Source organism: Alligator sinensis, unplaced genomic scaffold, assembly GCF_000455745.1.
Source record: "Alligator sinensis unplaced genomic scaffold, ASM45574v1 scaffold1801_1, whole genome shotgun sequence".
NCBI classification, from domain to species: domain Eukaryota; kingdom Metazoa; phylum Chordata; order Crocodylia; family Alligatoridae; genus Alligator; species Alligator sinensis.
The window spans coordinates 771,691-784,593 of record NW_005842608.1 but is presented as its reverse complement, the minus strand read 5'-3'; the positions used below and the strand labels follow the sequence as shown (position 1 = coordinate 784,593).

Genomic DNA, 12,903 nt, shown 5'->3' with positions numbered 1-12,903 from the left:
TTGGAATGGGACCATGTGTCCTGTAAGCTCATTCCTGAATGCAAGTCACCTGAAATCAGCTTGAGTAGTTTTAGCCAGACACAGCCCTGAGTCCGCAGAATTACCAAACCCACGCCCCTCTTTGTCTTATTTGTGCTGGTGCCCTTTCCCGCCTGGGTCGTGGACACCTGCAGTTCCATCAAGGGGAGCAATGCTGGAAGCCGTGGGGCAGCAAAGCTTCAGGCATCATTACTGGTGTGTTGTCTGACCCTGCTCTGAGCAGGTAACATTGCTGGCAGCTTGACTGCTGGCAACGCTCTGCCTAGGCAGTACCAGTGACCCGAGTGGCACTAACTTCTGCAGACTTCATTTTTTAATAAGCAAATACTGTTCAATAATGTTTCTGTGGCATCAGTGGACCACAAGATGGCAGTGCTCTTCTTGTGCACAGGACCCTTGGGATAGAGGGACCTGGACTATCCCTTATCCTCCACCAAGAGGGAGCTGAACTCTGAGCACACCGGAGTCATAGGAGTTGCATTGTGTTAAGAGACTTTTCCCTGTGAGACAAGTCTGGAAAGTCTGTTGTGTTAATGGTGTTTCCTTTGCAGGGTCTAGAGTCTTTTTATTGAAGCACCAGAACTATGCACAATTCAGAGGAAGATATGGAGCTCATCTATCCCGCAGACCACTCTCAATTAGCACTCCATCCTTAACCAAGCCTTGTATGTTGCAGTTTCTCCTGCCTCTACAGCCCAATCCTTAGCTCTGTGCTGATAAAGCCAGTGTCCATCAGAATTAGTATGGTTGGGATGCCACAGATGCAGCCCTGAGGCCAGTTCTTTGGTCAGAACCCTTGTCCCTGTGTGTCATTGTTGGTGGGACCAAAAAAAAAAAAGTTTGATTTTTTTGTATGTCCCCAGAGTGGAGGAGCTTAAATGGACTAATTGGAACAAGGAGCTGGGAGTCCTCAAGGAAGATCCTGGGAACACCAGAAGCTTGGAAAGAAGCCCTGTAGGTAAGTCACGCCATGGCTTGCTTGTCTGTGATGGGTCACGTCACGTATTGGGGAGGATTTACTTCTATCGGAAATACCTACACCATAAAGCTCCAACCTCTGAAGTGTCCTGCAGCAACGGTGCTTTGTTGTGATTTGGCCAGATCCAACAGTCTGAGTAGGTTTTCACCTTTTCAGTACTTGGATGAGACTAAAATCCAGGCTCTGCATGGCAGATGAAGTAAGGGCCACTCTTCCTTTCAAGTCAGAACTCAGCCAGTGGCCCAGGGAGTAATGTCTTTAGCAGAAAATGTCTGTCAGCCCTCGTGGCACCTGCAGCCAGAATCAGGGTGGTAACCTTGGCAACCTGATCCAATTGCACCTTGTAATCATGTTCTGCCTCCCTAACCTTCCTCTGGAGTTTCAGGTAGGCCTGTTCTTCCTCCTCACTTCCCACTCTTAACGCTTGTGTGGTTAAGCAGCTCAATGTGGAAAATGGTGATTTCTCCCTTTCAGGAGAAATATGTTGTTTGCTTAACCTGGGTGGGATCTTACTTCGGAATTGGACCAAACCTTTGACCCTCTAGCTGTGGTCAGTTTTCCATTGCTGGCATTGAGAGAGCAGGGCCAAGAGGCTTACAGCAGTGCTAACCAAGGGCTGCCATTGTTATATTACAGAAGACAGACTGTGGAGCTGGATGCTACGGGCACGATCCAGAACACCTGCTCGGGAGGACCAGTTTCTATTACAACCTATCGATCCATGACTGAGACGATGCTTCTAGAAGGACCAGTCAGGAGGCTGTAACAGGGTTTAGGGTTACAGCATGCCCCATATCTGCAACAGAATTATTTCTTGCTATAGGGCTCCTAATAGCCAGATGGAGGAACCTGAAGAACGATCAGTATTAACATGCATCTCCTCAAAAACTGTGGTTCAGCTTGTGGCTTTGAAATATTTTTATGCAAATGAAGTATTTCCTCTAAAAAAGACATTTCTGCCTGGCATTTTTGTGGCACAGTGCTTTAAAAAGTCCAGGGGGGTGTGTGTGTGTGTGGGACAGTGAGATTTGGGTTGTACATCTTAGAGCCCAGGCAACTTTGTGGTTTGAAATGTCTCTTGAGAGGTACAGATTAAAATAACAGTTGGGCCAAATCATCCCATGATGCTTTTGAGGCAGATAATTCTATGTGTGTGCTGTTTGCCATCTGTAGATCTTACAGACAAGACCTTTCTAACCACAGGCTGGCTTTTGATGCCACAGAACCTTTCGTGAGAGGAGGTGTTTGCCCATGTTTTGTGGCCAAAAATGATTTCCCTCCCAGTGTTACACAGCGTGCAGCATGTACTTGGCTTCCACCCTTTGCCCCAGAGGTGGTTGCATTGCAGCTGGTCTATGTCTGAACTGCTTTGGGATGAAAGGCTTGATGGAGGAATAAAATATGGTTTGAGTTTGACTGACTGCATGAGTTTGTGCAGGATAATGGTTGTTGGTTTGGGGGTGACATGGAAGGCTGCACCATTGAGCTCTGTGCAACAGCCTCTGCTTCAGCAAAGACTGTATCTGTAAGCAGCTGGATAGAATTGGGACCATCCACCTGAGTCTGACATGAAGGTGGCAGAATCACTTGAGGAGATCATGTGCTTTGATAATATCTTGGCTCATGGAAACTACAAAGTAGAAATGTGAATTTCTGATACCTGGCTGCTCTGTCTCTTCAAAGGGCAGCACCTGAGCTTTGCACATGGAGCTCACTAGAGCCAGACGGACGAGTGCGAGCTGCCCTACATTCATCACATTCAACAGCTTCCTGTCTCAGTGGGCTTTCTGCCTTGCCCCGCATAGTTACAACATCAACATAACTTTGCACGTGCAAAGGTGCTGTAGAATTCTGCTGGAGAGCACGAAAAGATAACGATGGCTCTGCTTAGTGACCTATATTAAAAAAAAGTTGTAACTCGAAAAGTTTCCATGCAGCCCTAGTGCATGAGGTGTGTTTCACTGGAAGAGTTTGTACCTGGAAATGTTTCTGGAGTGGCACACTCCCTAGTCTGAAACCTAGAGGCGTGGAAGGCGTGTGGTACGCTCTGAAGTAGGGTTGAAGTGCATGGGCAGAGCTAATGACCTGTAACATGTCCAGCTCAATTCAAGCCTAGTGGTCCTTTGCTGTCATGAGTGCTGCTGTACAACAGAGGGTGACCTCGGGCTTGTTCACGCAAGAATCTTCAAGGGCTAAGAACCAGTATCCTGGTTTCTGGTGTGTCTTTGATGAGAGGAAGTAGTCAGCAGTGATGCCCAAAAAAGCATTTTAATGTTAAATCTGGGGGAAGAACTCCCCCACTGAGACAAAGCACAAGGAAATCATTAGGATCGTTGGCAGAAGAGAAGCGACCATTGCTGCTGTTGTCTCATGTTACTGTAGTGCCTACGAGATCTAGTTACAGACCAGGCACAAAACAAAAAAAAGATCCCTGCCCCAAATAGGTAACCGTCTAACTATAAGACAAAAGACAAGAGTTGGAGACAGACGGACAGAAGACAGAAGTCAGGGCACCCAGAGCCTTACCATCGTCCAGGTTCTGGCATCTCTCATGGAAAAGGAGAGTTGGAAGGCATTATTATAATCCCTCCATCCGGGGTCAGGCGTGAGCAGGTGTATGCAATTTCTTCCTGAAGTACTTTGTACATTTCTTTCTTTTCTGATTCCTTGCAGTCTACGCATCAAGCTGTTACTCCAAGGAGGCCAAACACATATACACGTACAGTATGTCACACTGGGAGAAGCAATCTTTTCTTTAACTTAAAGCATTCTTTGCAGTCATCACGGTGTCAAGAGCCTGATCGGATTAAGATAAGGAGTCGTCATTTAACCTTGCACCCTATCGAACTTCTCAAGCAAAAACAAAACTCTTGCATTGTTTCATAGTAACTAGGGTCAGGAGGGACCCGAACAGATCATCTGGCCTGACCCCATTCTTAGTAAATGGAAAAGGGAAGCGGCTTTTTACTTCTTCTTTCAGGGGTTCAGAGATTTACGTGTTGGCTGCTCTGGTCTAGACTTTTAGAAGGCCAAAGTGTTCACATACCCCACCCCATTCCCCTCCCAGTCTGCTCTTTGCAGCCCATTTTCTGTTTTTGTGGGTAGCAAAGGAAGGTTTTGAAACCTGACAAAGCCGAGGGGCTCAACCCCAAGTCAGACAGACAGACAACCTTTGAAAAGCCAACGCCGCAGCTACATGTCTGAATGAGCTGAGAGGAGTTATGTTTCAACTGACACAGCTGGTAAAGCTTTTTATTTCGGGCTGAGATCAGCATTGTGGTGACAGAATTGCATGTGCTAGACAAGGGGAAAAGGTGTTTAGAAATTATTGCTCTGGAGTTTTTCTTTCAAATGTATGTTTCTGAGAAAACTTTTCTCACAGCAGAGTGAACGATAGCATGAGCAGGCCATGCTCAAGTGCAAGAGACACATGAGTTAACGTATGTTTCTCCTTCTCTTCTGCTGGGACATTCCTCAGGGCAAAATAAGCAGGCAGATATCTGGGAAATGGGAGTGAGTTAGTGCCTTCTGTGCTGTGAGGCCCTTCGTTTGTTGCTGAATGTTCATAAAGCACTTTGGGGATCCTTGGAGTAAAGGATCCCGAGAGGGGCCAACTGGGGTTTTATGAACCTTATTTAATGAGGAGTAAGTTCCTCTCTGAAAGGGCTGGTGAAAGATACAGATGCTGGAAGCTAGGGAGAAAACTTTTCCATTCTCTGCAAAAGCTGTTTCATCTCCTGCTCTGTTAAGGGATTTTAAACGTAGATGAATGGCTCCAGTGCCTAATAATTGCCTATGTGAGGGGGAGCAGGCTTTCAGGGCATTTGTGATTAGCACTCCACAATACTACTACAAAGTGCTCAGCCAACATGTACTAAATAGGGCTTATTCTGTGCAGCTGGGGTTCAGTCACAAAACAAGTGCAAGCAGAAGGCAGCACACAGGTGTGTTTTACAAGCATGGCTGGACCTTTCACTTGCTGATCCAAACACCAGTATCAAAGGATTAGCAAAACAGGTACATTTTAGTTCCCAAGAGCTGACCTTTCTGATACTAGCACTGACGTACAAGAAAGAGCGAACAGCAGGGCTGTGGGGGAGAGAGGGGAAACAGGGTCTAAAACAAGTGATATCTGTGACAAGGTGATGTGCTGTTTAAATCCCTGCAGTGAGCACATTCAGATACGTTTTTTCCAGATGCTTCAGAGGATGATGGCATCTCCGGGTAGGTAGCCTGGGATGTGGAGAAGGATGCAGATATCTCCCTTGGAAGTTTTCAGGCATGTTCCAGAGGGATCTTATGATGATGAGTTCCTGCAGTTGCTGCTAGATAGATAGAGGCACTGCTCAAATATCCTTACAGTAACTTGCAGCATTTTGTGGAAGTATAATTTCATGAGTAAATCATTGAACCCCAACTAGGAAATCCACATCACACCAGGTTAGCTGTATCTCCGCAGCAAGGCTGAAACAGGCAGTTGAGTCAGTGATCTGCGAGCAGAGTGCAGATAGATTGTCTGGTGGGATCTCCAGTCCTGCATCAGTCATCTTAAAGCCACGATTGAAAAGATGAAGTCCCTCCTGTGCCTTCTCTCTCTAATAAGTAAGTGAGCATTATTTCTCTTTTTCCCCCACCTATAAAGTAGAAAAGAAAAGCCATGCACTGATTCTGAGCACTCCTGGTTCTCACTCAGCGTGGATGAGTACGTACTTTATATGTGCAGCGCTGATGTTAAGAGCCACAGCATTCGCTTTTTGTTTTTAGGACTCTTCAGGGGTTGGGGATTTGTCCTGGGTGCCCTGTGTACAAGTCCTTGCTTCAAGACTTCTCATTCTAGTGCTTCAGCAAAATTAGCCAATGTGATTCCTGCAGCTTATCTTAGTGTGTGACAGTTCTTGCCATTTTATGGAAAAAGTAAATGCTGGTAGTATCCACAGGGCTCAGTCACTATAAATGGGACAGCTGCTCAAATCCCTGATTAATGAGGGTCATATAAGTGCCTCAGCAGACAGACAGGCAGACAGATGCACTGCACTGCTATGTATAATGAATCAACCGAGGCTATATCTGGGTCAAGTTTTGCTTTCAAACTGCACCAGTAAAAATCTACATTGAGTTAGTGGAAGTATCTCTCTGCTTGTATGGCCATTAGCTAAGAGAAGTCTATGTTCGTGAAATCTTTGTCTTTCTTTATGTTCATGAAATCCCCCCTTTTTCCTACCCTTTCCGATTCATTCTGGGCCAGTCAGTGAAGACTTTCAGCAGTTTGTTGCCCACAGGGTTTGGCCTATTACGTACGCTAAAATATTCAGGACAAAAGGAGAACTTTTTTTTCTCTCAGTCCTTTTGTTTGGAAAATGCAGTCAATGTAAAATAAGATGCAAACGGGAATTAGGAAATTAACTTCTAAATCCTGGACATGGGACGATAAATATAAATGAAGACAAGAAGTGGTTTAAAAATCTGTTTTTTATAGAATTTTGACAAAAGGTCAGGATTTCAGAGACTATAAAACCTGACGTTATTGAGAGAGCTGGAAAGCAGTGCTTAAAAAAATTAAGGTTGCCTGACACTAGGGAGACCCCACTTTGTATTGCGAATTGTTTTGCGAGAGGCCAGATGAGGGGACTCATCATCTGCAGCCCTTTGGCTAACACACACACCTCCATATATGCAGCACAACTATGCAGAGAACTTTGCATAATTTCTGGACCATCCCGGCTGAAATATCCCCCTTACACTATTGTAACTGTTTTGCCAAGCTTTAACCAATCGGGCAGAATTTTTCCATGCCTGTCTGCCTAGGGCTGATTTTATTTTTCAAAACCTTTCAGCAAAATTATTCCAAATTCTCAAAATGTACGAGGAAGAAATAAATGACAAAAAAATGCTGCTTTCCTCATGGTGCTTAGCAGCCACTTAATTGAGAATCTGTTGCACTTTTGTGCTTTGGAGCAGGAGCTTGGCATTGGCAGAGATGGCATGTTGGCTTCAAGGGAGTGCCTTGCAGAGGTAACCTTAAGTCTGACGTATCCTAGCTTTTGACTGCTTGGCTTTGCCACAATAACGTTCTTTAAATATAGTTTTTTACATGTGCAATATTAAATGGCATGAATCTGAAGTAGTTTTCATAGGACAGCCATGGAAGGGGAGTGTATTGTCCATTTGTGCTGGCAGAGACCTCTGACGTGGGATAAAATACTCAATCTCAAAGTTGACATAAGCAACTTTCAGTCTATTAAACATGCAACTGTTGTGTGGGGATTTTTACAGTACCAGCTAAAATTCCCTAGACTCTCTCCTGTCTTGAGGTAGCCTATGTAAGGCTGAACTAAAATGAGGGGCTGAAGTGGAGGGGGGTTGTACTCTCTGCTCATCTGAGCACACAGAAGCTCTGCTCTCGCACTTTTCTACTTTCTGTGTCACCCTTCGTGCATGTGGTTTGTGCTTTCTTGGGTAATAGCTGACAAAAGCTGGGCTCCGTGTATAAGCATGTCTTGATTACGTGCTTAGAAGCCTCTGAGCAGATCTTTCCATAATATATACTCTCTAGAGATGTTTCACCCACAGAATTCAGTTGTGTGACGCACAAAAAGGCTGCTGGGTGTTTTACAACATATTTTTAACCATGATACACATTCAAGCTCGGTACAAATGTTAAAGCATCCATCTTTGGAATGCCAAAGGAAGGAAAGTTAGTTCGATCTTTCATTTACAAGGAGGGGGAAGACTGACCCACAGAGAGGGAGTGTTTGGCTTGTATGCATTAAGTTGGTGGCAAAGCTGAGCTGAAAATTATAAGTGTTTCTGGCTCCAAGCTCTGCAGTCACTCCAGCCCACACTGCCTCCAGTCCTAAGCCACTTCATATTACATGAGCAGTCAAAAGAGCAGAGGTTTGCCACAGCCAGTTCCCTTTGCCGGGTCGCTTCATGCACAATTGTCTGCTTAAGACCTGTCTGCTGACTTGAAGATGTCTGCCTTTCCACGGGGAAGTGATTTCAACACAGTTGTAGTTTTTTAAAACCATGTCTGATAGGAGAGGCTCAGAGGCCAACCGTGCCCACTGGAAACCATGCAGTTGGTAAGGGGACTTGAGCTGTGGAGGGGCCTTGTTGCATTACTGTTATGCTTTTAGTCCTGAACCGCTTGTACACGTGACGGGGATTTAGTTCCTTAAATTGAAATGGCGAGTTTTTTTTAATTGCAATTAAAATTTCACCATTTCAATTTAAGGGCGTTACGGTGAGGGACCCGATCCTTTTTTTTTTTGTTTTTTTCCTGCCCTGTGGAGCCTTCCTGCTTCTCCCATGGCCAGGGGGCAAGCTGAGCTACCCCTGAGCTGTGGGAGAGGCCTGGACCTTCCTCCCCAGACCTGGATGGTGGCAGTGCCCCCTGGGGCCACCCAGGCAGGCGGCTAGCGGGCCGGTGCTGCCCCAGCTCACAGGCAGCACCCAGCCTGATCCAACAGTTCTCTGAGCCCGGGCTGGGGCAGCACCGGCCTGCTAGTAGCCTGCCTGGGCAGCCCCCCAGGGTGCCGCCATGGTGAAAAGAAGGACTGGGGCTCTCCGCAGCTCAGGCGCTGCTCAGCCCACCGGCAACTCGCCCCCCGGCCGTGGGAGATGTGGGCAGGTCCGCGAGGGAAAAAAAAAAGGATCGGGCCCCTCACTGCTTCTGCCTTCAGCCCGCCTCCCCCGTGGCACCCGGGGGGGGGATTAGCTGTCAAAGGCTGCAATGTTATAATATTGCACGCGTAAGTGGCTTAGTTTGCAACATAGCAAACTCATTTAAATCCTAAAAAAGCTCCTCGTGACGCAATTAAACCGCAAAAATAGCCAATTTTTGTCACCCCTGTTGTTTAGTAAAGAATAGAGGCCTGAAACTGAACCATGCACAGGGCTCCCAAAACAGGGAACCTTGCTACGACGTGATCCCATAATCCTTGGACACTATTAGATCAGTGCTACAACCAAAGATGCACATTTCTAGAAGCATCCCCCTAGTCCTGTCCTTGTTCTGCAGACCTGTCTCTAAGTGCCATGAACCCCATGGAACATTAGCGATGTCTTTTGCACCAATAGCCCAAGGCAAGGACCTGAGTGTTGGAGCTATTGAATAAAGCTTCCCACGTCTCAGTGAGATGGTGTCTAGCCTTTTTTTTTCTCTCATTGGAAACCTGAAACAAATTATGACAACTGAAAAAGAAAGCCACAACATGCAGTGAGTCTGTTGTGGTGTGACTACAGCATTGTCAGCTCCTACAGAGTTTTGCTAACAGGCACGTTCTCAAGACTGCGAGCTTTAAGTGAAACAAGATGAACCAACGTGAATCCAGAGGGTGGGATGATGGTGGCAGGCGGGGAGTAAATTGAGATTACAAGGGAGGATCACCAAGAAGGATTAGTTTGAAGGAGCAATCAAGACCAACTATAGCAGTGACCCCCAACGCAAGACTCGCAGGAAACATGTTCCCCATAGACCTTCCAGCATTGCTCACTGCCACACAGGATAATAAAAAGCTAAAACAGAGGTTGATGGAGAGAGCAAAGTATAGTGTTGCCCTCAGTGTGTTACTGACTCAGTATCGTAGTTCATGAGTCAGTAAAGATCAGGGACCCATGAATTATAACAGCGATACATAGGGACATCCACATATGGGCTCTTTAATAACTTGTTTCTATCCAAATAGTGGAAAGTTTCTTTGGTGTCCTGCATCCTTCCTATTGTGACAAGCTCTGCAGGAATGTCTGCAGTGTACCAGTTTGTATTAAGGATGCATTTCAATGTAACCAGCACACTTTTCTTTGGAAAATCTCTCCCCAGGAACTATATATGGTTAGTAGGCTTATAACATGGAGCTGCAAGCACAGAGCCAAGTGCCAAAGGATTGCTGATAATCAGCACAACTGGTGTTTTTAGAAGTAGAAAATGTTACAGGCTGTAACGGATGGTTTAATGTATATTTGTGTATTTGGTAGTGGTAATGATCTGTCTTTATTTACACAGGGCCAGGATTTTATATAAATGACATTGTCATAAATCTGGCGTTAATCTAATTGAATTCACTGGAATTGCTTCGAGTTAACATCAATTTAACTGAGCTCAGAATGGGGTCCTCACAGAATGGAGGAATGGGGTCCTCCTCGCAGAATGAAATTCTCTTGTGTATCATCAGTACAACCCCGTTGAGGTTAGTGGGCCACATGTGGAAACAGAGGAGCACTGGGCTACTTCAAATGCAGCTGTTAACATAGGCTGTGGCTTTCTTTGAACACTTTGAGAGCCAGAAATAGTCTTTGCTCTGATGCAAATAGCAAATCAGCAACCAGAGCAGGATGAAGCTGTTGCAGATTGTCTTGCATATGATGCATGTGTCAGAGGCAGGTATGTCATGCCAGCCTGCAGCAGAGGCAAAAAGCCTGGGCTTCAAATAACTGTAGTTAGATGCAAGAGTGCAGGAGTCAGGTGTCTGAATGCTAGCACAGGATTTGCAAAGCAGAAAGGTGGCCTGTACTAGGCCTCCCAAGTTACAAAATAAGTTGCACACCAAGCCGCTGTAGCATGTCTGAGGAAGAAGAAGCAAAGCTTTAAGAACAGTCTGCTACAGGAAACTGTGTTGGCCACAGTATTTCAGTTCCCACCCCTCAGCTGTATTTTGGCAGCCAGGTTGGTTGGGCAATGCTTCTGCCTCCATGTGTTTTGTAAGATCCATCTCAGCTCTTGGTCACAGGACCACCGCCCCTGGTGTGAACACAAACAGAATCTGACTCTCCCACAGTCTGAAGAGCAGAAGGGACAATGGACAAAATCCTGGGATGACTGTTCGAAGGGGGATGTAAGCTATGCAACCTGCACTGGCGGGTCAGGCTGGTCACAGCAGAACTTACAAAATGTTAATCCAGTTTTAGTTTAGGATCTCAAAGGCACTGTCAGAGTTTGGAACCAGAGTGGCCTGGGGGCTCATCTCTGAGCAAACCGCAGAGTTTTCTGATTTGTCAGGGCACTGCAAACCCTGGATATTTCAACAGAAGTCAAGTGTTTCAACTGGTGTTTGTCATTGCACCCTACGTTCTGTGTGTCTTTCAGGTTGTCCGGCTTACTAACATTTTCAGTCTGGGACAGCATGGAGTATGCATGACGTTTGAGGGCTGTGTATTTAATGGTTTGCCTCTAGCGCTGCATCCACATCCCCACACCTGACTCTACGTTGGGCATTCATTTCTCCTCTCATCAGGACTCTCAAAAAAGGAACCAAAAAGGGCAGAAATCCCATGAATTCCACTCTCATCCCGCTAGACTTAGTTGTGCTGGGTGGGGGTTTTAGGCACGGATGGTTGGGGGCTGGAAAAAGTGAATCCTGCTGCTGTCCAAGCTGTCTTCTGCAGGCAAATGCTTTCAGCCTCCAAGATTGCTGAGTAACAGTTTGTTTTTTTTTACCAGTCCTGACCTCACTGATAAAGATCCTCAGTGACGTGAGGCTTGCACAAGCCACAGTGATTTCTTACCAGCTGGGAGCAAGAATGGGGTGGGGAAGGGAATCCAGTTGTACTGAAACTAGGATGGATAAGTTTCCTGCCTTGCAGGTCTTAATTCCTGCTCAGTCCATTCCAGCACTGAACTGACCTCCTAATGACCAGTGCTAACCTGCTCTTAGCCCTCCGAGTGCTCCCTGGATCCACCCCTTGGATTAGGCTGTGTTTGAAGCCTTAAAAGTCTCTGCAGGGTTGTCTCGTGATGTATTTCAGGGCATGGTCTCCCTACATCTGCACTTTCTGAACCCTTGAGCAGGAGCTGCTTTCTGTCTCTTCATTTAAAGGGAAGTAGTAAAGAGCAACATTATGTTTCATACTGCATCTGTCTCCCAAGGTGAACCAGAAAGGCCGTGCTAGTTCTTGATCTGAAGCAGTGAGGCTCTGTGGTTTAGCTGGATCATACCCCTGGCTGTTTCCTTGCTGAAGGCGCTGGCCAGGGGTAAGCAGTGACCAGGGCAGTGGTAACTCACCTGGCAGGTCGTGGCCCATTCTGATGTTTTTCGTTTTCAGCCGTTGAGCCCCTGAGGGGTTTCAATATCGACACCAACAAGAAGTGGATGACACCTCACAGAGACCATCTTTCTTGGCCCAAGGTTCTTCAGCACTCTGATGGCCACAAAGCCTGGTAAGCGTCAAGAAATAACCCCCTCTCAAACAAGAAGTGGATGACACCTCACAGAGACCATCTTTCTTGGCCCAAGGTTCTTCAGCACTCTGATGGCCACAAAGCCTGGTAAGCGTCAAAGCCTGGTAAGCGTCCCCTCTCAGATCCTCAGGGATGCTTGTTCCCTGGCGTGGGGGGCACTGGGAATCCCCATCATGCTTCTGGTACCCACAGTGCCAGGCCCTAGTTTAAAGGGTCTTGTGAGATGCAAAACATCATTTGGCTTCTGTGGAGCCTTATAAATTTGTGTGTAAGTAATTAGCTTTTATATCCAGTCATTATAATTAGGAGCCTTCATAACTTTTATGCATTAAAGCATTTGTTTCACAGGCTTTGGATTTCAAGCTGCTTTCACTCTTGCATTCCCCCCATAACTGGGTCACCGTGCTGTACAGGCAGCAGTTTGCGTGACTAGACCACCCCTCCACTACAACGTTTGCCAGGCTGCTCATTTCCTGGCTTTGTCTGTCATCTCTGGGTAGCAGCAGCTGCTGCTGCCCCACAGCTACCAGGTGTGACGCAAGCTTGGGCTGGAAACCGTAACCAGACAGAAACTGATGCAGTTCTTGTGGGTTTGTCAGGAATAGAAGTGGGGGGCTGGGCTGGGCTGGGGGAGTAGGAAGGCTAATGTGGAGACAACCCACGTAGTGTCTGGAGATCACTGCTGCGGCAGTGCATTTCTGCAGAATGG

General features: G+C 46.5%; 2 protein-coding genes across 4 annotated transcripts in view; both read left to right on the top strand.

Moving 5' to 3' along the window:
* LOC102387624 (transient receptor potential cation channel subfamily V member 2) overlaps nt 1-2,427 on the top strand; it is a 13,883-nt gene extending 11,456 nt beyond the window's left edge. For all 3 annotated transcript variants that reach the window (XM_006033105.3, XM_025214868.1, XM_025214869.1), the window contains 2 exons: nt 903-997; nt 1,655-2,427. In XM_006033105.3, the coding sequence (XP_006033167.1) occupies nt 903-997; nt 1,655-1,743 (184 nt within the window). In that variant the 3' untranslated portion in view covers nt 1,744-2,427. The remainder of the gene's footprint in view (nt 1-902; nt 998-1,654) is intronic.
* A 3,044-nt stretch (nt 2,428-5,471) lies between these two features.
* Nucleotides 5,472-12,903, top strand: part of ITGAE (integrin subunit alpha E) — a 33,973-nt gene continuing 26,541 nt past the window's right edge. The window contains exons 1-2 of the mRNA XM_025214830.1: nt 5,472-5,620; nt 12,059-12,173. Of these exons, the coding sequence (XP_025070615.1) occupies nt 5,587-5,620; nt 12,059-12,173 (149 nt within the window). The 5' untranslated portion in view covers nt 5,472-5,586. The remainder of the gene's footprint in view (nt 5,621-12,058; nt 12,174-12,903) is intronic.